Below are 25,883 nucleotides of genomic sequence, written 5' to 3'. Positions count from 1 at the left end.
ATATTATAAACAACTTTATGCTCATAAATTTAACAACTTAGAAGAAATGAACCAATTGCTCAAAACTATGAATGACTAAAATGCAAACAAGATGAAATAGATAATCTAAAATGCCCTATTAAGCACATTTAAACTTCCAGCAACTTCTAGGAACCTCATCCTCCCCTGCATTCATCTGATGAATGGGGACAGTGAGCAGGTGAAGAAGGCACACCCACATTGAATGCCTGAAGCTGGATAATTTACATGTCACTTTGCCTCACATCCCACTAGTGATAATTAATCATATGGCCCTACTTATATGCAAGACCTGGAAATTAGAGTTTACTTGTAGACCTAGAAAGAGGAGAACATGGATGCTGGCAGTGCACAGGGAGAGCCTTAAAGAGTGTCTTCTCCCAATATTTGAAAGCTAATTAATACTATATAATCATGCCATCACCATCATCATCATCATCATCATCATTTTCATTGTCATCACCATCACCATTATCATTACCATCATCATTGACATTATTGTTTTCTTCTTCTTCTTTCTCCTCCTTCTTCTTCTCTTCCTCCTCCTCCTCCTCCTCCTTTTTCTTTTTCTTCTTCTTCTTCTTCTTCTTCTTCTTCTTCTTCTTCTTCTTCTTCTTCTTCTTCTTCTTCATCACCATCATCACCACCATTAATATCATTGCAGCCAATTGGCAATAACTAGGTATGTGGCCTGTATTGGGTTGAATAGTATCCCTTCAAAATTCATGTCTTCCTGGAATTTGTGCATATGACCTTATTTGGAAGTAGGGTCTTGTCCTATGTACAATTTTGGTGAAAATAAACAAGATAAAGAATAATTTTCTCCGTTTTGCTTGCATTATATGGTAGTTCTACTTTTAGTATTTTAAAGAATCTCTGCTGATTTCCATAAAGACTGCACCATTTTACATTCTAATCAACAGTATACAAGGGTTTTAATTTCTCTACATCCTCATCAATATTGTTTATTTAATAATAGCTATCATAACATGTATGAGGTAATATCTCATTGTGATTTTGATTTATACTTCCTTAATGTTTAGTACTGATGAGCATCTTTTCATATACCTGATGGTTTGTTATATGTCTTATTTGGAGGATGTTTATTCAAGTCCTTTGCCCATTTTAAATAAAAATCAGGTTTTGTTTGCTTGGTTTTTGCTATTGACTTGTAGGAGTTCCTTGTGTGTTTTGAATGTTAATTCTTTTCATGTGTGGTTTTTAAATAAGTTCTCCCATTATGTGGGTATGTAGGTTGCTTTTTTCCTTTGCTGTCTAGAAGCTTTTAGTTTGATGTAGTTGCACTTGTTAATCTACTTTTGTTGTTTGTGCTTTTTGTGTCATACCCAAAAAATCAATACCAAGCCCAATGTCATGAAGCTTTTCTCCTTTATTTTCTTCTAAGAATTTTACAGTTTCAGGTCTTGCATTTAAATCTTTAATCCATTTGAATTGATTGTTTTGTATAGTGTAAAATAAGAGTCCAATTTTATTCTTTTACATGTGGATATCCAGGTTTCCCAGCACAATTTTTTAAGAGACTATGCTTGCCTCACCGTGTATTCTGTCACCATTGTTGAAAATCAGTTGACTGTATATGTGTGGGTTTTATCTGGGGTCTCTATTCTGTTCCATTGGCCTTCTGGATATAAACCCCCAAAAATTGAAATCAAGATCTTAAAGAGATATCCACACTTTCATGTTCATTGCAGCACTATTCGCAGTAGCCAAGATATGGAAACAACTTAAGTGTCCATTAACAGATAAATGAAAAGAAAATGCGGTAGATACATATAATGGGATTATTGGGCCCTATAAGAAGAAGTTCTGTTATTTGTGACAACATGGATGAGCCTGAGGGATATTATGCTAAGTGAAATAAGCTAGTAACAGGACAAACGCTGCACAATCTCACTTATGTGAGATATATAAAGTAGTCAAACTTACAAAGCAGAGACTATAACAGTTATCAGGGGTTGGGAAATGGGAAGCTGTTCAATTGATTTAATTTCAGTTACACAAAATGAGTAAGTTCTAGATCGGCTGTACAACAAAGCACCTAAAGTTAGCAACAAGATATTGTGCACGTAAAACATTTGTTAAGAGAGTAGATTTTATGTTAAGTGTTACTACAAAAAAATAGGTAGAACACAAGAAAAATTTTGGAGGTGGTGGATATGTCTATTACTTTGATTTGTGTGATGATAACAAGGATATTTGTATATGTCCAAACTCATGAAAATGTGTATTGTGTACGTTAAATACGTGCAGCTTGTTGTATATCAGTTGCACCTCAATAAAGCTGTTAACATTTTTTTGGCTTGGAGTCCTACAATTTCAACCTATAGCAGGGATAGGATCCGAGGGTAATAGTAGATGTATCAATGGGAGGGCGAGGTCATTGAAATCAAGTTAAGATGAGGTCATAGTGGATTAAAGTAGGCCCTAACTCAATGACTTATTTCTCTATAAGAAACTTGGACACACAAACATACACTGAGAACACAATGTGAAGACTCAGGCAGAGACTGGAGCTTTGCTGCCATAGTAAAGAATGCCAAGGATCACCAGTAAACACCAGAAGTTGAAGAGGCAAGGAAGAATAGTCTTCCCTAGAGCTTCGGAGACTCTTCCCCATTGACTCCTGAATTTTGGATTTCCAGCCTTCAGAACTTGAGACAATAGCTTTCTATTGTATTACTGTGTATAGCAGCCACCGGAAACTAATCCATGACTTATAGGAATTCAATAGGCTTGGATGGGCCACATGCATGAAAGTGCTTTACCAGTTACCACCAACATTACTCTTCTGTTGCACTCTTGGGTCTACCCTAGCAATCTTGCTATCTCCTTCTTCCTGAACTCACTGTTGTTCACCAAAATTCCCCTTTACGTTCACCGGTGCACATCTGTGTAGTTTGGGTGTGTGTTCTAGAGTTCAGACTAGTGATCGTAGGAGATGTAGCTCGTCCCCATGGAGACAAGAGCATCACAAGGGTGTCATGGAAACTGCAGAGTCAAAAATTAAACATGAATCACAGGCTTGTCATACATAGGACATGCGACCAGGCATGCACACACACATGCTCACCCACCTCCACCAGTTGTCACATAGAGTTCAACTGCATTACATAGGACATGGCCATCATGTGGGTGAACATCCCCCTGAGCCAGGTTCAGCAAGCATGTCATGAGCTGGTGACCTGGCCCAAGGGCTACTACAGTCAACAGGTTGTCTGCAACTTTGGGCTTTGGAATCACTGGGTCCATATAGTGCCCACCTAATTCACACCTTGCTGCAGCAAACTATTTTGAATTGATGGTAAGTATAAAGGCTTTTATGATTGCAATCCATATTTCATTTCCTGCCATAAAATAATAACTTGAGAAATGCAGAGGAATACACCATTAACAATTTAACATTCACTTTCAATAAATAGGAAGCATTTTACAGGGAACTGCAGCCTATTATTGAGATCATAATTTGTGCTCTGTGCCAGAAAAATGTATTCTCAATTTCACTGCACCCTCTGCCCAGCTACAAAACCCAAAACCCCCTTTGCATTATAGATTCTCATTATGATAGATTAGCAAATCTAGTGTAAAAACTCCTGTTGAACACAGCTTGCACCATTTTAAATGAAGATGCCAAAACATGTCAGCCTTTCTTGCAGTGATGGCAGAATTGAAATTGCCCCTCATTTATATGAGACAACTATAAATGCTGAAATACAGATTACCATACTTTCAAAATGGTCCTGCCTGTGCACTTCCCCTGATAATTTATGCTTTCTGCAGTCTCCTGTGCAGCACGCCTCTTCTTCTGAACTTTTCAGAAAATACCAGTATTTGAATCTTGAAATTAAATTGCATCAAAGCAACACCACAAATCCTGCCCCGTTAAGATCTTTTCCTGTGCACTTATGACTTGCATTTATGATCATCTGCACCCATCTGTCATCTAATCTGGAATTCAGATCTAATAAGACATAAGGTTTCCATGGTACAAAGGCAGCAATCTTGTTCATCTTATGAGTAAAGAGTAATAAAAAGATGTCAGGTAATGTAAATACCATGATTTCAATGAATTAGAATTAGAGGTGAGGAATGATTCAGCTCTTTATTTTGCTGGTTAAAGAAAGGGCTTTTTTCTTACATCCAAATAAGAAGTGACATTCAGATACCAGATAGTCACCCACAGGGGGTGGGGGTGGGGGGAGTAAATTAAACCTTTAAATGTATCATTGCACCTACAAAGAAATTCCCAGATCAAGTCACACTCTATGTGAATGAGGAATCTCAAGCAGATATGACTTTCTTTCCTATATTCCAGAGCTGTTTTGTGAAATAAAATAAAAATATATCTAAAAAACAACAACGATGAATTCCCTAATAAAAATATAATTATTTCACATTTCTTCACAGTTTAGAGGTAAATGGGGTAGAGTGAGAGAAAATGGGAGAGATTTAATTTATTTAATTCCCAACACAATAAACACAGTATTTCTGTACCTTGATATTATAGTGGAAATACTATGTAATTTGTTGAATTCCCTTAAAAATGTGGAATTGAGCATAAGGTACTTTTTTACATTTTTGCTGTCTTCATGAACTGTCATCCTGTGCACTTACTTCCTATCAAGGTTGCAAGTGTGAAGTATTTCCCAGTGGGATACAAAGGGCAGGGATAGGAAGCAAAACATGAAGCTGGCCTCGAACTTAGGAGGGTCTGGGCCAATGGGACAAACCAGCAGAGGAAGCCAGGGTAACTTCATAGTTTAAAGATGACCTTGAATTTGGCTCTGCCCCCTTGAATCTGTGCTTTCCTCTTATCCATACTGTAAATCAAAATGGCAGGACTCCAAGCAAACTTTACAAAGGGTACTTAGGTTTGTCCATGTTCACCAAAATTCTGTTAATTCAAGGCTTGGAGAGGATGGTGGTATGTTCACCTCAGTCTATGGGTAATAGCTAAAAAGCCTGACGAGGGGCTCTCAAACCCCATCACCCAAATCTATCAGCTGCTATGTCATGAGAGCAGCAGTGTTCTGTGTGATTATAAAAGCAGAAGAGCCACTGACAAGAGGAAATTACAGGTAGGAGAGTTTTAGCTGACCCTTGGAAGAACTTCTCCAAACTCAGAGCTGCTGACCAGACCGTGGGCTGTTGAGGGATGAATTCTATTCTTTGGCTTCAGAAGAGTGGAATGGAGCCTGTGCAATGGAGGTCCCATGTTTGGAGTGAGGGTGGGGAGAGCGAAGTTCTGCATGTTGGCAAGTATTGTGGGGGTTGTTAGAATCCCAAGATGTCCTGAATTGGAAATTGGATGCACCAAGAAATGGAGCAAGAATAAGCACTGGCACCACGTGGAGCCTCTTGGGTGAAAGAGACTTGACTCCCACTTTTGGCTCCATCCAACTTGTGTCATCACCACAGAGACTTCTCAACGCTAAAGCAGGCCATTCTGGAGGATGGTCATTGAAATCGGCCAGGTGGCTTAAAGAATGCGGGGGAGCTGAGCTGGAATGCCCCGGGCTGAGTCAGAACAGGATGAATAGCACATGAGGCGCGCTGAAAATAACATCAGCCTTGGAGTTACCCAAACGAAAGCTGGAATCTCACTGTACATGAGACCTTGGGAAAGTCACTTAACCACTTTGAGCCTCCCTTCCTCATGTGTGAGTGAGGATGAAACTTTCCCCCAGACTTAGTATAAAAATGAAGTATCCCTGGCACACATGAAGCACTCAATAATAGCCTTTATAATAATGTTAATTGAGAATGCCACATATTGGATGTAATTGAAATCTTTGCAAAGGAAAAGCTTCCTAAGCACTTCCTGTGTGTCCCTTGGTTTATCATTAGCTGCTCACACCAGTCACAGGAGAAACCATTCAATACCCACGACAAAAGACGTCCCAGATGCACTCCCCTCTTAGAGTTTGAAGTTTCACAGTAATCTCTCTCTAAAATCCTGCTGACCAGCAGAACCCAAGAACACGTGAGCACTCTGTCATGATCCGACCGGAGTACGCAGCCAGCATTCTCATTTTTCCCAGCAGCCTCACAAGAAGATGAAAAGGCTGGCTCCCCAGTTCAGTCCTCACCTATATGTACATCCATCTTACACAATTAGTCAAAGCCTTGGTCAGCTGTTTGCAAAGAGCCACCAATTTGCAGCTACACATTAGTAAAGCAGATGACTCTCCAGTAATCTTGAAGTGTCCCTTGTATTTTTTGCTCAGTTGCATGCCTTTTCTCTGTATATTATATTTTTTAATTAATAAACTTTGTTTTTAAGAGCATTTTTAGGTTCACAGAAAAATTGTGTGGAAAGTACAAAGATTTCCCATATACCCCTTCCCTCACATATGCACAGCCTTTCCCGCCATCAACATCCTACCAGGGTACATTTATTACAATAATGAAGTTACAATAACTCATCATTATCACCCAGAGGCCATAGTTTACATTAGGGTTCACTCATGATATTGTACCTTTCATGGGTTTGGAAAAATATATAATGGCATGTAAAAATGTGTAATGACATGTAATTACATGTCATATATTGTAGTTTCCCTGTCCTAAAAACCCTCTGTGCTCACCCTATTCATCTCTCCCTGCACCAAACACCTGGAAACCACTGTCTCCATAAATTTGCCTTTTCCTGGATGTCATGTAGATGGAATTACACAGTATGCAACCCTTTGGACTGGCTTCTCTCACTTAGTAACATGGGCACTGACGTTTCCTCCCTGTTTTCATGGCTTGATAGCCTATGTCTTTTTAGTGCTGAGTAATATTCCATTGTCTGGGTAGACCACAGTTTATCTATCATCTACCGAAGGACACCATGGTTGCTTCCAACTTTTCACAATTATGAATAAGATTGCTATAAACGCCGAAACCGGTTTGGCTCAGTGGATAGAGCGTCGGCCTGCAGACTGAAAGGTCCCGGGTTCGATTCCGGTCAAGGGCATGTACCTGGGTTTCGGGCACATCCCCAGTGGGAGATGTGCAGGAGGCAGCTGATCGATGTTTCTCTCTCATCAATGTTTCTAACTCTTTATCTCTTTCCCTTCCTCTCTGTAAAAAATCAATAAAATATATTTTAAAAAAAAGATTGCTATAAACGTTTGTGTGCAGGTTTTTGTGTAAACATAAATTTTCAGATTCTTTGGGTGCATACCAAGGACCTCAACTGCTGGAGTGTAGGATAAGAGTATGTTTAGTTTTGTAAAAAACTGCCAATCTTCCAAAGTGGCTGCACTATTTCTCATCCCCACCAACAAAGAATGATTGCTCCTGTTGCTCCACCCCTTCTCAGCATTTGGTGTTGTCAGTGTTCTAGGTTTGGGGTATCTCATAGGTTGTAGGGATATCTCATTGTGTTTTCAGTTTACATTTCCCTGATAATATAGGATGTGGAGCACCTTTTCACATGCTTGTTAGCCATATCTTCTTTGGTTAGGTCCAAGTCTTTTGTACATTTTTAAATCAAGATGTTAATTTTCTTACTTTTGAATTTTAAGAGTTCTTTGTTTATTTTGAAAACCAGTTATCAGCTGTGTCTTCTGCAAGTATTTTATCCCAGTGTGTGGCTTGTCTTCTCATTTTCTTCATGGTTTCTTTCACAGAACAGAAGTTTTAAAATTTTTTAGACCTCTCCTTCAAGCACTGGAAATTTTAAAATATGGCTTTGGTTTTTCTACTCCCTGTAGTATTGACCAACTGAGAGCTAGCTTTGACTGTGACATTCACTGTCAAAGCTAGATGGTACCGAGACTGGCTTTGCCCCTGTGACCTGCAGAGATGAACAATAAGAATGGCCCCGGCTGGTATCCTGCTGACACCAGCCCACATTCATCTGGATTTGGAGGTTCAGCGTGCTGATGGGTATGCAGCCTCCAGGTATTGGACCACATCCGACTGAGAGGAAAACAATAATGTGTATTACTAGCACAGAACCTCAGTGATTATGACTGTCCTCTAAATGACAGCACTGATTAAATAGTAATTAATTCCTCAACAGACTGAATTAAATAATCTAGTAAGCTGCAGGTAATACACTTACAATAGCTATTTAATATTTAATGAAATACTTTTGTACGTACCAATATGACAAGTCTTCCCTCTATCTTGAAGCAGCCCCATTATTATGGAATGAGTTTCCAACAAGGATCCAAGTAAGGATCCGATGATCAACCCATGGTCCCCTTATAGGATTAAATCATTAGGGGGAAATGAGTCCTGCTTCTCGCCCTCTGGCTCAGACTGCAATATGCACCAGCCCAGGCCTGCCAACCAGCAATGAGACCAAGCACACCTGATGGGCTTCTGGGCAACCAAGACCTGAGTGACCAGAAGAGGAGGAAAGGGACCAAAACCAGAGCACTGTTGTTTCTATAGAAATCTGACCACCAGATGAACACAAGACCCTGAAGAGGTCAGGCCCAGTTGAAGTGGTAAAAGGGAAGAAAGAAAAGGTGAGTACCAGAAAGAGATGTTATCTTAAGCAACAATCTCTCTAGCTCCTGGGAACTCAGACTTCTGGGGTCAAGCTCCTGGGGAACAGTGCCCAAGACAACATTCAGGTTTTACTTGAAGTTGCCTGTGCCTGTACCCATTTCTTCTTTTGTGGAACTCTCCAAAGGATGAGTGCCTCAGAGGGCAGACATCTGTGTCATAGACAGAGCATCTCAGGTTGGCTCATCCGAATGTGTCTCACAGGAAGGTAGAAGCATGTTATGAGACCAGGGGCTCTAAGGCTACTCAGAAGACTATTAATTACACATTGACTGTCTCAGGTTTTAATCCCATTTCCTTGTGACCCAGTATTATTAAACAAATGGACTGGACAAGGTGATAATACGGTAACATTACCTGTTAATAAAGATATCCCTATATTCCTTCTACTTCCATGGAAAAATTGGACATTAATGAAGTCAAAACTCAACTGTGAGGAGTGTGCACACTTCCCAGGGAATTTTCTAGAGTTTGATACTTTAGCTCCCCTGTTTTAGCCTTAAGACAAACAAGTTTCCCTTTTCCACCCCCAGCAGCGTAATGCTGACCGTGAATAATAAAACCCATTGACAATGCAGTTTCTAACCTCACGGTCTTATCATGAATATTTACTATCTGGCTGGGAGCTGGCACTGGGATGCCCGCCTCTCTGCTTCTCTCCATGCAGCAGCCTAAGCCATTGTTAGGAGAGTGTTGCCATGGCAACAGAGGGCCACAGAATGCAAAGAAACCGACAGTCACCCACACAGAATGTACTGTATCTGTGGGCTAATTAAAAGGTTCTGTGCTCAGGGGTCACCTTGTAAACGAGAAATGTCAGTAGGAAACCCATGGCCACAAACAGCACCTCCCAGAAGCCCCAGGAACTCCCAGCCACACTCCAGGTGCTGGCTGTTCCTGAGCCCAGTCTGCTGCTCACTGGGTGAGGCGGTCACAGATCATCCTAACTCATTGGCCAGGACATCTTATTAAATGGACTGAATCTATTTTTTGCTAGTAGGCACATAAAGCAGTGAACTGGAGTGATTGATTATAAGGAAGCTGCTTTCCTCAGATCCTGATTTAGATCTGATGTCATTTGTAATTAAAATTGTTTTCCAAAGCCTATTGGCTGAAAGATGGTGAGGGTGTGGGTGGAGAGGGGCATTGGGAAATTTAAGGCTAGCTTTCAGGGTGTAGAAATATGGTAGAATACTGTCAGTCTGAATAAGGCTGAGCTGGGACAAGCACTTTCCTTGGGCCTTAATCAGTAGATGTCATATTATAGTATTTTTTTCTGGGACAGCTGGACAATTAAGTATCTCTAATATATCAAGTAACTTCAAGAACATAGGGTCAAGATCTTGTCCCAAAATGGCATAGCTGCTCATTGGCCAATCGGTTCTCCATTATCCAGCTCCAACAGAACTCTGCAGCCATCCTCTACACTACACCTCATATGGTATGCTCACCTGCAAATAAGTAGCTCCATGACCAATGTAGAGGAGCCTGGATTCCCACACTGAAGCTGAACTCTGGCCCTTCAGTAATCCACAGATGTTATGCAAAAACAGAAAGTGAAGTTCTCAGAGAAACCAAGGTAGCCACAAGGAGGGACCAGATTTCATACAAGAGTTCAACACTTACAAAGCAAATCCCATAGACACAGGAAGCAGCAGCTTCTGAATTCTAAAACCTTCACTGCGACCTGCCTTGGGCTCCCAAAAGACTGATCCATGAACTCCTAGTCCACCCACTGATGATGCCACCCTGGTATTGGAATCTCCCTGCGACCTCCCAAATCAAAATAGTCCCACATCTGAAGTCATCTGGGGAGTGCTTGGCGGGGCTAAGATTCCCAGAGACAGACTCATCCATTGTTCCTGTTCTTCCCAATGGCCAAGGCTTCTTTTTTGGGAAATGAAATAGACTCAAGCTGGGGTTTAGATTTGGACTTGCCCATACACCCAGTCACCCTAGCCTCTGTGTAGCCTGTAACAATTTCTCTCCTATTTCTACATGCCTATTTCATCATCTTATGAAGCAAAAACAGCAGTACTTCCTTCATAAAGTTACTGTGATAATTAAATAAGGTAATCTGTGTAGAGGCTTGGAAAGATGCTTACAATGTTTACAATAAGTCCTCAGTAAACACTGATGTGCATTATGGTTTGAATTGTGTCTCCCAAAAAGGTATATTGAAGTCCCAACCTCCAGTACCTCAAAATGTAACCTTATTTGAAAATGGCCTCTTTACAGAGGGAATGAAACTAAGATGAAATCATTAGCGTAGGCCCCAAACCAGTAAGACTGGTGTCCTTATAGAAAGGGGAATTTGGACAAAGAGGCAGACATATTTAGAGGAAAGACACACCATGTGAAAATGGAAGATTGGTGATGCAGCTACAAGCCAAGGAGTGCCAGAGATTGCCAGCAGACCACCAGAAACCGTAAAGAGGCAAGGAAGATTCTCCTACAGGCTTCAGAAGGTCATGGCCATGCTGATACCTTGATTTCAGACTTTTAGCCTCCAGACCAATGAGATAATAAGTTTCTGTTTGTATAAGCCACCCAGTTTGTTATGGAAGCTTTAGGAACGAATACAGTGTGATCATTAGAGTGCATGTTAATAAGTTCTCACTTTCAAATGCAGTGCCTTTACAAAGAAGTTTCTCATTAGCCAGTCACATACATTGTGTTCGGTCCTGGGCAGGTAGAAATGCTCTGCTCCACAAGCTCATGCAGGGACCCAGAGTCTTTGCATCTTGAGGCTTCACCAGCTGCAATCCAGTCAGTGGGGAAATGAGTCACTCTGGGGCATGTGATATTGGAGCTTAGGAGTTCAGGATGAGGTTCGGTAATAACTTCCACCCACTTCCCATCAGCACTAAGTGACATGTGACACCAGTGCTTCCTGTTGTAACTTTTCTATTGTTATTACCACGTGTACCTATTAATAATGTGGATTTTGTAATCAAAGAAAACATGATAATTTCAAGAGAAACATCGAAAGTGTTTTATTCAAAGTAATGTCCATTGCTAGCTACACATTTCCCCCATCTTTCAGGTAGTTTGTGGATACCGTCCCAATAGAACTTTTCTTGTTTTGAGGCAAACCATTCAGAGACTCAATTTTCCACTTCTTCATACGTTTTGAAGTGCTGTTCAGAAAGTGTGTGTGCCATCAATCGGAACAAGTGGTAATCTGAAGGAGCTAGGTCTGGTGAATACAGCAGGTGGGTTAATACTTCCCAGGCAAGATCTTTTAACATGTCTTTAACTGGTTTTGAAGTGTGTGATGGTGTGCTATCATGAAGCAAAATTACTTTGCCGTGTTTTCTGGCCCATTCTGGTCATTTTATGATCAAAGTGTGGTTCAAATTGATTATTTTTTGTTGATAGAGATCAATATTAATGGTTTCACCTGGTTTTAGAAGCTCATAATACACCACACCTTCCTGATCCCACCAAATGCAGAGCATTGTCTTCCTTCCGAAGCGATTTTGCCTTGCAGTCCATGTTGATGGTTGACCTGGATCAAACCATGATTTTGTGCATTTGGGAATCTCAAAATAAATCCACTTTTCATAGGCAGTCACAATTCAATGCAAAAAAGACTTTTTTTCGTGCCATTGAAGCAACATTTTACTGATGACTTTTCGGTTTTCCATTTGTCTTTCGTTTAGTTGATGCGGCACCCATTTTCCTTCCTTAAAATCTTTCCCATTGCTTGTAAAGGATCAAAAATTGTTTGCAGAGCAACCCTTAATCTTTCTTCAAGTTGTTTTTGAGTTTGACACACATCTTCATCCAATAATGCTTGTAATTGTTGGTCTTCAAACTTTTTCAGTTGACCTGGACGTTCTTTGTCTTTCACATCAAAATCACCACTTTCATTTTTTTATTATTTTTTTTAATTTCTTTTCTTTATTGATTAGGGTATTATATATGTGTCTTTATTCCCCCCCTCCCATGTTCCCCCAAACCCCCCACTCATGCCCTCAACCCCCTAGTGTCTGTGTCCATTGGTTAGGCTTATATGCATGCATACAAGTCTTTTGGTTGATCTCTCCCTCTTACCCCTCCCCTCCCCTACCTTCCCTCTGAGGTTTGACTGTCTGATCAATGCTTCTCTGTCGCTGGATCAGTTTTTGTTCATCAGTTTATGTTGTTCATTATTTTCCACAAATGAGTGAGATCATGTGATATTTATCTTTCTCTTTTAAAACATTTAAACCAGCATTCACAAGTATCTTGAGATGGAGCATGTTCACCATAAGCTTCCCGAAGTATATGATAACTTTCAGCAGCACTTGTCTTCAAAATAAAGTAATGCATTAAAACTTACCGCAAATGCTCTTTTTTTGGCAAGAAATTCAACATTTTTCAGCGCAAAAATATCTTCAGAAAAATTGACATATGAAGTTTTAAAGCTTGCTGTCAAATACAACAAAATAGCATACATATCAAATCGCATATACAGTATATCAACATAAGTGTAAGTCCATCTATTGAAAAAAATCTGCATTATTAACTGACACACCTGATATTTAGTGAATAAGAAAGCAATGTAGGATTAGTTCATGTTAAAACCAAGAACACAGACATGTATGACACAATGATTAAGGTCAGACAGAATCAGCCCATTCAGAGCAAGGGGTCTTCCTAAAGTAGCTGAGCAGAATGTCCCAGGAGACTTGCTGGGAATGCTCACAACTGAGCAGGCCATGCATTGCACCTCGGGCTCTTTATTAAGAATTAGGCCTCCCAGGGACCAGTTTAATTGCTGCCTGCAGCCTCTGGCAGCTAAATTGTCATTTCTTTAGCTGCTGCAAGGATTGGGTCATCTCTCTGTCTAGCAGGTATATTAATATCTATTTTTTACTCACAACTGAGAGATAAATAGGCAAGGAATTCATGATTGATGTAAACCTTTTCGTTAAAAATAGCCATTCATCATGGACTGCCTTAGAAATTACAGACAAACCATGCACCATCTGAAATAATTTGAAATGTAAAGATGCAGTGGTTTATCAATTAATTTAAACTCCAGTGGACATTCTGTATGTACAGGGACTTTAGGGTATGCTCTAAAGGATTGAATTTAGACTACTCCACAAATGATTTCCCAGATCTGAGTTATATATACTCACAGAGCTGAGACTTTGCAAAGTTTCCTTGGCAGAGTGAAGGAATATATTAAAATCTGGCCTCCTTATGTGTTTCCCAGAAGAAATCGGCAGTCAGTTTCTTCTACCATAAAATTAATCCAGAAATTAAATGAACATAATGTAAAAAAAAACAAAAAACATTCTGTTGGGACAGTCAGGTACTTTAATGACAACAGTACCTAACAAGGCTTTGGCCCTGTTATTCTGAGGCTCTTTGAAAAAATACGTCAAATCTTATCAAATTGATTTTGAAACAGAACATAAAAGATTTCCAGGAAGCCCTTGAGGGAATCAAAATTAAGATTTATAGCAATGGAAATAAATTTGATTTCTAAAACGACTTTTGGTAACATTGTGTTAATGACCTTTAGGGAAATTCTTCCCGGGAGGAATTCAGTCACAGAGTATTCAATCAGCAAAGCAATGTTGAAGTAGGGAACTTACAAATTAAAGATTACACCATTGGTTTCAAATCGATAAGAGGTAAGATTACAGGGGCAATGCTCCCCAAATATAAAGCAGAAATCAAGACTGATTTGGTTTATGTTGCCTAGCCTCCTGGTGATCTAAATACCACAAGACCTTATTCCAAAAAAGGTATAGATTAATTAGTGGTCAGATAAATTAGTTAGATGATTCCACAGAAGGAGGAGGAAAAAGAGAAAGGGAAAAAGAGGAGTGGGAGGGGAAGGAGTGAAATGCCTGAATGTTTCCCCAAAAAGTGGTTATAAACAGTCCAATGACTTGGAATTGTGTTTAGATCAAAACTAGAAACTGGCAGAAATACCCCATCTTATCCTGATTTGTATGTTAACAATCCTCAACCTGGATGCTGCACAGGGCCCTGGACATCTGGGCCAAGAGCAAAGCTAGTGACTCACTCTCCCCTTCTTCAGTGGCCTTGGGCTGCTGGACACCCACATGGCAGACCCAAAGAGAGGGGGGGCTCCACCCAGAGGCAATCAGAGAACATCCAGCCCAGAGACCCATGACTGCAGACTCCTCGGGTCCTGGAGGGACCAGTGCCTACCTTGATACCTGCACTCAAGGTTTGCCCCAGACGCCCTGCCCCAGCCACACCTAAGCAATGGGGCACCCTACCCTGGCCACCCATGGAAGACTCTTATAGGCTGTATGTGCCAGTCTCATGGCTGTCATTTCATTTCTAAATAGGAGAGAGATATGTAATTTGGGCTCATCCCCCCTGGAAAGGTTACAGAACTGGAAATTGTCAATCATTTTTGGGTAACAGATACATTCTAATACATTTTTGTTTAATGTACAACAAACCCAGCCTGGCTCCCTGGGAAAGGGTCAAGGCAGCCGGGCCTCTGGGAAGGTTACATCACAACATGAGAGAAATCTAACATCTAGCAACCCAACCATTAAAACTTGGCCAACAGCTGACCAGGGAGGTAACAGGCTGCTCCTGCCATCTCTATATCTCAGTTGTCCTGACAGCTAAGACATCTCTTACAGAAAATATGGGTTGCAAGTGACTACATTTGTACCCAGCACAGAAAACCCCTTGATCCAGAAAGGAGATCAAGGCTGAACATGTGCAGTAAGTGCCTTGAAAACAGAAGAGAAACAGCTTAGGGAACATTCTGGCTACCTCCATGAATTTTCCCCAGAGCCTCCCTCCCCCCCATGGATCCTGAGGCCAAAATCCAGAGGTCTCTGGACAGAATCAAACAGGTTGTCAAGACAATATGAGTAGGTGAGTGGGTGGTCCATAGAATATTTCTTGAGATAATGTCAAAAAAGCTCCTTGGCAAAGCCAGTGGCCATGGCAGCCAACAAGCAGCATGTTAAAAGCATGAAAAGAAAGTCATCTGGACTGCATCTTAACCAGCTCCAGAATTTTCAAAGCTCAAACAGCTCCTTTAACAGCTGAATAAGGAGGCAGGGCCATGGCACAGAGAAAGCAGTTTCCATTCCCTCTTGTGCTGATGATAAAGACAAGGCCAGTCCTCTCCTCATTCTTACCCCTCCCTCTCAGATGCTATAAAAGGCAAAGGACAGAGGGACTAACAGGCTTCATGGAAACATTTGAGTCTCCTTTGCAGTCATTTCAACCTCAGTTTAAATGAATAATCCTGTGTGTGTGCAGTCAGGAAGAAGTGAGAGAGAAATACAACCTGCGACCCAGTGTTCTCTCCCTGTCCCGAAGGTGGCTTCAGCTCCTATGTACCAATGTTTGGCACCCTCTCCTTCCCTCAGATGCCTTCTATGTCCTAAGCTTCCCAAGGACTCTATCCTTCATCCTTAGCAACAGAGTCCAGTAGCTAACCCTCTCCTTGACATCTCCACTTGAGGGAGAGAGGGGCATCTCATGTTCTATTAGGAACCTCAAGCATGGCACACATTCCCCCCCTCCAAAATCTGATGCTCCTCTAGTATCCCCCACTTTGTACATTGGAACACCATAGTTCCAGTTGCTCAGACAAAGACATTAAGAATTATTATTGATTTCTACCTTTTTATCATATTCCACATCCAACTCTTCAGCAAATCTCATTAGCTCCACCTGCAAGACATAACCCAAAGCCATCCCCCTTCTCACAATTGCCACTTTTTCCAAGAGGCCCAACTTACCCCATCTCTCACCTGAATTATCAAAAGAGAATCATCCAATTTCTATGCTCCACTGACACCCCTCAATCTACTCACCACAAAGCAGTCAGAGTGGCCTTTAAGAAATACAAATTGACCACTTCACTCTTCTCCTTAGGGTCTCATTCACAGAAATTCTGGATCCAATAGAACTAGTAACTAAAAACATTAATATGTTGATGATAAGATGATGCAGACTCTCTCTGTAGGCAACTTTTGCATGGCAGTGTCATCCCCCAAAGATCCTCAGGTGTATTTTTAGGTGCAGACCTCCTACAGAGCTTTAGACATTCATATCCAAGGGCTTACTCAATATCTTCACTTGGATGTCTCAACACAATCTCAAGCTCTTCACAGCAGATGCTCAACTCATCATCTCCATCCATATCTCTCCACCACAAATGTGGTCCCCAAATGTTCCCTCCCACCCACTGCCAAAGTATAGCCTTGACATGATCCTTGCATCCTCCTCTCCTCTCCCAGTATCAACTCAGCACCAACTCCTGTCTGTCTCACCTCCTAAATATTTCTTAAATAAACTAATATTGCTCACCATTGCCACACACCCCACTGGTCCAGGAGAGCCTTATCTTTTACCTAATTGGTCTTCCTGAATCCAGTGTGGCCTCTCAGGCCAATCCATTTCCTGAGACATCTCAACAAGTGACCTTCTCCTCATGCTCCATGTTCTTTGTGCAGTGTCTTCTGTTTCTTCAAAGAACGTATCTAACATATTCATCAGTGTGATTCTTTGATTAATGACTGTCTTCACATCAAAGTGATCTCCAAGATGTCAGGGACCACCCCTGATTTGCTTATCATTCTATTCAAGGGCCCTGTGTCATATCTGTCTCAATGACTAATTTTTGAATAAATGTCTTCTAATTGGCAGCATATTTTCCTAGAGAATCAAAAGTTTGAACCTAAGAACTCTCACTAACCCTAAGGGCTAGGGCAGCTTAGAAAGTAATTATTTTGGTGCAGGTAAGCTTTCTCTTTATGAGAAGAAGCTTTTGGTTCTGATATCAACAACATCTGAAACAATTCCCTGATGTCCAGAATTAGTTAAAATAATAGTAATAATGCCCTCGCAGGGTGGTTCAGTTCATTGGAACATTGTTCCATACACCAAAGGGTTACATACACCAAAAGGGTTGATCCCTAGTTGGAGCACATATGGGAGGCAATCTATGAATGTTTCTCTCTCACATCCATATCTCTCTCTCTCTCTCTCTCTCTCTCTCTCTCTCTCTCTCTCTCTCTCTCCCTTATAGTAATAATAATTATCACTAGTATTATTCTACTAGAGGCCTGGTGCATGAAATTTGTGCATGGGAGGGGGTGTCCCTCAGCCTGGCCTGCCCCCTCTCACAGTCTGGGAGCCCTCAGGGGCAGGAGGCGACCCAGCAATCAGGGGAAAGTGATGCCTTCATCACACCTCTGCAGCTGGCCCTGGTTACCTGAGCCTCAGGTGGCCCTGGGTGGCTGGGAAGCTGCCATCCGAGGCTTGCCTGCACCTCAGTCTGGCCCTGGGCAGCTGCGGGGCTGAGGGGACTGGGGGACTCCGGATGCAGGCACACGAAATGGCTGGGCCCACCGGGATGTGGGCCCGGCCTTGCTGCACACCTGCCATCCAGGCGGGGCTGAGGGGACTGGGCGCCACCATCTTGTGGCTGTGGGAACCACCATCTTTGAGGGCAGGGCAGTCAATTAGCATATTCCCTCCTTAGTTGCTGTGAGCACCATCTTTGCGATAGTGTGAGGGTCAATTAGCATATTCCCTCTTTATTAGATAGGATAGCTTCAGAGCACCCATTACTAAATGCTGCAAAGATGTCTGAGGGAAGTCACAGCCACCAGGCAAAGTTGATGCAGCCCACTCCCTAACCTATTTGCAATATTGGTTGGATGAGGAGTGGAAATGGTCCAAGGAATGCACTGAGCTGATACATGCTCAACACACAGCCGCAGACAAGCAGAATGTGGATTGAAAGCAGTTTCTGGTTCAGTGAAAGATGACACCGCCCTCCAAAGATGGATGAGAGCCAGTCTAGAGAATGGCAATAGCTTCTCCTTTACACATTCTCACCTGCCTTGTAGTGCTCTCGTGTCCTATATCATCAAGATGTCACTGCCAGGACCCTCCTTACATCATTGCCCAAGTTCTGATCACTTCTCCTTTATAGAGAGCCGTGGGTTAGAACATAAATTATGAATGCATGTGCCTCATGTCTGTGTAAGGAAGAAAAGCCCATCAGGTGATCTATTGTTCAGCACCACATCATCCTATGTGTCATGAATGACTCGCTCTGTACCCTCATCAACCTTCATGCAAACATTGTCACATAAACAGGAGGCCTGACAGTGAGTGCTGCATCCAAGCAAAGTCAGATGAAGTGTTCTCATTCCACCTGAAAGACCTATCTATCTGCCTCTCTTACAGGATTAGAAAAGGGCCCTAAAATGTGGTCTTGCATACCAGATTTTAACGTCAGAGAGCTACAAATTCACCTTGCTGAAATGTGTTGTAATCCAAACTGCTCTGCTATTCTTATTATTTTATTTGAGCTGATTGTTTTTGTTTCATTTTTCTCTCCCCATGAATCAGTGTTGTTTTCATGTAGCAGTTCAAGGGTTTCATAGCAAACAGTCTTAAGCACGTGCATGCATGCATACTTCCTATAGTTATGGACTATAATCCAAATCTAATCCTGCCTTGTAAAATAGCCCAGACATTGTTCTGCTTGGAAAAATGGTCAAAAGCAATAAAGAATGAAAAAGAGTTAGGGCAGCTTCTAAGTTACTCTCTGTCAGATACCTGATCAATAATTCTTAATCCCCACTGTGCCTCCAAATTGCTAGGGGAGCTTGTGAAAAATTTAGATTCCTGGATCCCACCCCAAAAAGTCTGACTTAGTAGGTGATGTGTGGTTATAAATCTGATATTTAGCCAGCACCTTGTTTGATTCAGCTCTTGATCCAAGGAGCTAACTGAAATCTGACCTTGAATGTGCTGTTCTCCTACGCAGTGCCCTTTAATCATCCTCTGAAAAGAGAGATGAAACACCCAGGCCAGGCCTGGGGTGCTCTGGCCCTGCCTCATTTCTTCACTCCCCTCCACTCTGCACGTGCATCTCCTGTTCCAGTCACAGGGAACTGTCTCCTTGACAACATATGCTGAATGCATTCCTCCTGGTCCTTAGCTTGTGGCTAAAACACCTCTCCCTCTAGGAAGTCATCCCCACTTCTCAGGAGACCAAGTTGTGATCAGCTCAGCAGCTTCCCTTACTTCTGGCCCTTTCCCTGTCTCCAGAATGGCCCTTCCAAATCATTCACATGGTTACCCCAGCACAGCTAACTTGGCCCAAGGTAAGCCAATTCAAGTCCTGCCTAGGGAATTTTAAAACTTAAACTGAGTCAAGGATATCAGTGTTTTCTCTGGGTGACTGAAGGCCCACCCTATAAAACATAGGGTGTTTAGGACTAGTGGGTCAGAAGCATGGATTCAAGCATACCTGGAGTAGAGTGGTCCCAGCTGCCCAGAGGTAGGGAGCTAAATGGAGAGTCAGGGTCCAGGCTCCCAGGAAGTGGAGAGTAAGTGAGTCACCTGTAAATGCATAGTTCAGTCATGGTATGAGCAATCAACAAGGCTTGGTAAGTAAATCTATCAAAGTTCTAAAAAAAATTGGGCATTCAATAGACATGTTTCCACTGTGTGGACTAGAGAAGACGAGAAAGGGGCTGGAGGTAAGAAACAAAGTAGATTGGTACCAGCGGACTCTCCTGCTTCCATACCCATACGGTCACTGCAAGTCTTCCCTAAGGTCAGTTAATTCTTGTCTTCATGTCCCTCAATGATAGACCGTGTATTCATTTCCAAGGGGTGCCATAATGAAGAACCAAAGACTGGGCACTTCAACAACAGAAATTTATTTTCTAACAATTTTGGAGGCTGGACACCCAAAATCAAGATGTCAGCAGGATTGGTTCCTTATGAAGGTTTGCTCCTTGACTAATAGATTAATGTCTTCTCCCCGTGTCTCCACACCACCTGTCCTCTTCACATTCTGTGTCCTAATCTCTTCAGTATGACCCCAGTTGTATTATTTTAGGACCCACCCTATTTTAATTATCTCTGCAAAGATTCTATCTCCAAATACAGTCACATTCTGAGGTGCTGGAGGTTGGAAAAAAAACATATAAATTTTGGAGAGACATAGTTTAGCCTTTTACATACCTCAATATTGTCATATTAAGTTCTGCTTTTAGGTTTAAGCTTCTCTAAGTTGGAAGTTCTCCTGCAAACCATAGTCATTCTCACCTTCTCTGTTTCCTAGGCAGATCCCTAGGGAGGACAGCTTGGGTACTGCTGATTAGGTGTCCTTCACCCCTGGACTAGGAGTGTCTCTTCTACTGGACTGAGTCTCCCCAGAAAAGAACACAGCACCGGCAGATGCTTGGTAACATTTGTAAAACCCGTGAATGGACATCACCCCTCCCATCCTCCTGTCACAGGAAATCCAGAGAAGAGAGCCCTTGTAGAAATCCTTGCTGAGATATGCAAAACATTACCTTGCATCAGGCCCTATTCCTGGTGTCCCTCAGTCAAAAAAAGAAAAGTACTGTTAAGAATGATTGCTTAGATATTTAGAGTTTTTATTGGAGTTATAGGAAGCCAGGGATTTCTGAGTAGTGTATGAATCACAAGAAAGAACTCTGGTTCTTTTTTACGCAGAAACTGGCAGTATTTTGTGATGAATCATTGTTATAGCTCATGATCTGCAACTTCTTTTGATACTATTTCAATGTTATTCAGGAGCACCCTTGCCAGAGATGGACATGGTTAGGGAGGAGCAGCCCCTGAGCTGTCTCTCTGTCTGGCCCCGATCCTGTATGCGCTATTTCCAGCAGCCCCTTTACCTGGAAGCACTCTTGCTTGGAATTGTGCCCTTGACTGGAATTGAACTCAGAACCCTTCAGTCCTCAGACCAATGTCTATTTGTTAAACATAGGGAAAAAAAGTAAGCATTTAACTTCATTGGCCAACTTTATACGAGATACGAAAACTGAGTCCAAAGGCAGCATTCAAAATATAGTGTCAGGAATAGTATAAAGGACTTTGAAATGAGTAAATATAATTACTGTCTAGGGCACTCTTCCAGGCAATCTCTGCCTTTCATTGTCTTTGAGCTATTACACTGGGTAAGTTGTAGAATACTGACAAAATTCGAATGATTCTTGCCCAAAGAAAAGCAGATTGTGTCTGGTGGAGATGCACTTGATTATTCCTCTGTGGCTATTGATCAATTTTATATTTATTTTAAAATGTGTTTCTAGCCCTAGCTGGTTTGACTCAGTCGATAGAGCATCAGCCTGCAGACTGAAGGGTCCCGAGTTCAATTCTGATCAAAGGCACATGCCCAGGTTGCAGGCTCAATCCCCAGTAGGGGGCATGCAGGAGGCAGCCGATCATGATTCTCTCATCATTGATGTTTCTATCTCTTTCTACCTCTCTCTTCCTCTCTGAAATAAATAAAAAATATATTTTAAAAATAATAAAGAAATAAATAATAATATGTGTTTCTATATTCCTATATTCCTGATAGTCTATATGTATGTGTTTATTTGTTTGAATTTTCCTTTGAACCAGTTATAACAATGTACTGGTTCCCCCATTAATTAAAGAATTAAATAAAATATTTGATGTGTGTTTGTTAAAATCAACTCAAATAAAATGATATCAAAGGTGTCTTGTGACTTTAACCATTCAAAATTAATTCTATGGTTATATATAAATGGCCATGGTCATGTACATTTTATTAATCTGAAAAAAAATGCCTGATGAGAACCAGAATTAATCCATTTCATTGCAAAGTACAAATTCTTTCTAACAAGTAGTTTAAAAATGTACCCTTGCATGGAAGCTGCATGAAATAGTTTTCAATCTGAAGTCATTTTTGAGAATATTTTTATGGAAATAGAAGGTTAACCTAAGGTAATGAAATTCAGAGGATGGGAGTAATAATACTTCTGATTGGCATCTCCATGGAGCTTCATGGCTCCTGGGAGGCAGGTACACTTTTCTTTCATTCCCATGTTTAAAGGTTGTAAATGTCACTCATTCAGATGGAGGCAACAAGAAGTTGACAGCAGAAGTTCCCTGAGAGCTGGCAAAGATAATGACTGTCTCAAATTGTGTTTATATATAGAGTCGGCTCTGTGTTTAAACAATTAGGGTGTCATTTTGACCTCCCTTGAAATCTTATTGATAAGTTTTATTTGGAATATGAAAAGACTTTCTAGTTTTACCATAGTCTCTTTGAGTGTGACTTGATGTGCTAAGCAAAAGGAATCAAGTCTGACAGCAAATTGCTTATTTGAATCTGAAGGAGGCTGGGGCTTCTGCTCTGAGACAGCTATCTCAAGGATGTGGCTTCCAAGACACTTACTCTTGGGGTTCCGACCTGGAATGTTTAAGATTATTAAAAAGACCCCAAGACCACTTAACATTTAAACATATCTAATCCCCTTATAAGGGCCTGAAACTCAGAGCCACCAGAAGGTACTGACCTACCAAAGTCATTTTGTTTAATCAGGGGTGGCTCAGGCTGTTCAGAACTTCCTCACCCAAAATCATGCCTTTTCAGGGGCGGTTTACATTCAATGCCTGCCTGAAACAAGAGTATAAAGGACCGGCTATTTCAGCTAATTTAGAACAATTCTGATGGGCTATTCTAGCTCCAGTGGTCTCATGGAGACAGCCACGGCATCACAGTCCATCTTCTCCCTCTTCCAATCCTGCTTATCTGCCCTCCCTTCTGCAGCTGATGATCCAGTGAGCTTAAGGAACCTCCATAACAAATGTCCTGCATCCTAAACTCCATTTGAGAGCCTGCTTCCTGGAGAATTCAACCTGCAAAGGAGCAGCAGACATGGGAGTGAACATACTCAGACCTCAAACCTCAGAGCACTGGGGAAATCACCATGAATAAGAGCCAGGCAAAGCCTTTATTTCTTGCAAACCACCCAACATTTTACCAGTCCAGGAATAAAGGGGACATGAAACAGCTTTCCTCTTAGTGTAGGATCTAGCATACAAAGGTACTCTTTTGACAGAAAATCATCCTGCATTACTATTTGCTTCCCAATAAGAGTGCTGAGCAAGGAGAGGTGTCTCTCAAAACTTGTGGCCCCCAAATGGGGTAAACACTGTGGTGGCTGGCACTTCTCAGCTCTCACTCATGCTCTCCAACAGATGGCCCTAATGTGACAACTTAGGCAGTTTCTCTGGGTATTTTATTTTATTCTTTATAAAAAAGATGTGGAGAAAAAAATAAATCTTTAATTTCAATAATATTAGCAAATCACATAAAGGGAAAACCAATTTCTCATGTGTTAAAGATCACAGTATAAAAGCTCATTAATCTCTAAAGCTGTGTTATTCATTGAATAACATCAATAAATGGAAGTCATAGGCTTCTCCCATCTCAATTGCAAAGGGCTGAGGTCAAAGACAACCATTCTAGGGAAGACATATATTTGTTGATAAAGGCTCCTGCACCATTACATCACACACACACACACACACACACACACACACACACACACACACACACATATGTAGACCTGTTAGCCATGGTTGGGAAGAAACAAATGGTGAGCATCCATGATATTGAATGCTTTTTGTGTTACTAACGATACATGATTAGAAAGACTTTGTGAGCATTCCTGTGTTCCAGGCTTTGCATAGTACGTCTTTTGTGACATCATTTTTCTTTCTGAAATGGTGGAATATGTGTCTGGTGTTTATTTCCCTCTTCTCTTTTGCCACTGTTTTCAGGAAAGTTTAACTGTGTTTCTAACAGTTCAACCTGCATCTTCAGCAATTTCTTGTCTGTTCCACAAAACAGAAGGTTAACAAGATTTGCTAGAGTTCAGTATCGTCCTTTGTTTATCTTCTTTTAGCTCCCTAGCCTTTGACATTTGTTTCTCTAGCTTATCCCACTAGATTTTGTCCTGTAAAGTATCCCATAGTGAGAGATGTAATAGGAAATTTCTAAAGATGCCAAAGGCATCCACTGTTCAAAGTGGTAATGCCTTTATGTCTCTAACTGATAATCTTTCCCAGGCATGGTCCTTTATCAGAGCCAATCTAATCCATTCCTAAACTCATGTTATACATCCTGGCTCACTTGGAATATTTCATCTTTCATGTGCCCTCTCTTGAGGTCCTAATTCCATAATTGCCTTGGTATGCTATTTTTGGGCAAAAATATCGAGCTAACTGGGTCCTACATTGCTCAGACAACCTTTGAATACTTTATGCTAACTTTTCCCCTAAAGTCCCCAGTTTCTGGCCTGCCAGGTTGACCCAGTCCACAGAAGGCAGTTGGTCTCCAGGTTCTCTTCCCAGGTCACCAGGTGGCCCAGACCCCAACTCCCTCCTGAGGAGTCACCCCATAATGTTTTCAGAGACCTCCCTTCTCCTCTGTTAGATATCTCTGGTCTCATCACCACCGCTGATCTAACAAAAACAAAGAAATCTTCTCATTTAAAATATCCTCCTTAAGAGAAGTTAGACTGAGTGTAGCTCATATTCACTTTTATATCTGAAGGCCCCGAGCTTTCCCAGCTTCACTACCCTGCCTCACGAAATGCAGCTTCTGCTCCCCGCAGCTCCTGCCCTGATTCTGAACCTAAAACAGGTTAAGTATCACTGCAGTGCCTCCCTGATTCTGAGACAACCAACTATGGGCAGGTCAGCAGTTCCCTAACTCTTGTTTTGCACTAGCTTTATTTTATTTTTTTTTCTCCATCTTCACCCAGGTAGGTAGCACATGATGATAATGGTGGAGAGGAGCCAGAGAACCAAGGAGACAATGCAGAAAGAAACCAGATTGCTCTCCCCAAAACAGCCCAGAGGAAGAGAGCTGAGAGCTTTCTAATAAAATTGCTGCTAGAAGCTGAAAAACAAGAAGGATGCAAAGCCTCCTCTGTGTTTCCAGTCCCATGAACTACACATCCACCTGTCATCTCAGAAATCTGCACACCACATCCAACCCCTCCTTCTTCTCCAAACAGAAGAACCACGGATCCTACTTCTTTAAATACCTACCTGTTCTCCCCTTCTCCGTCCCTGCCACCACAGCCTTGGTTCCTGTGTCAACATCTCCAATTTGATCAGTGCAGCAGTGCCCCTCTACACACCCATGCACTCTCCACAAAGTGGATTTTTCCAAATATATCTCTTTAAAAACAAGGTTAGTTAGGAGCAGGGAGCATAATCTGGTGCAACAAAGTAAGAAATTGCCCCCAAAAATAAAATAAAAAATAGAAAGAAGGAGGAAAGGAAGGACACAGGAGCCAACCTAAAACAGCTCTCAATGGCCAAAGCTAAAGGGATTTGAGTAACAAAATGCATAATAATGATAGTATTGTATTGTAACCCAAAGAATCAAATATTCACAAATGCATACTGATATAAATAAATAAAGTGGTAAATATTCCTTACAGATTATTCTAATTAATAAATGTAGAAGGAATGAGGGAAATAGAAAATCACCATTAGAACAT

General features: G+C 41.4%; 1 protein-coding gene across 1 annotated transcript in view; it reads right to left on the bottom strand.

Annotated features, from left to right (window-relative positions):
• Window positions 1-19,860: 19,860 nt before the first annotated feature.
• MED10 (mediator complex subunit 10) overlaps window positions 19,861-25,883 on the bottom strand; it is a 94,176-nt gene continuing 88,153 nt past the window's right edge. The window contains exon 4 of the mRNA XM_036308977.1: window positions 19,861-19,917. Within this exon, the coding sequence (XP_036164870.1) occupies window positions 19,876-19,917 (42 nt within the window). The 3' untranslated portion in view covers window positions 19,861-19,875. The remainder of the gene's footprint in view (window positions 19,918-25,883) is intronic.

This window comes from Myotis myotis, unplaced genomic scaffold, assembly GCF_014108235.1.
Source record: "Myotis myotis isolate mMyoMyo1 unplaced genomic scaffold, mMyoMyo1.p scaffold_m19_p_5, whole genome shotgun sequence".
Lineage (NCBI taxonomy): Eukaryota > Metazoa > Chordata > Mammalia > Chiroptera > Vespertilionidae > Myotis > Myotis myotis.
Note: the sequence above shows the minus strand (reverse complement) of the source record. Positions and strands in the feature narration are given on the sequence as shown.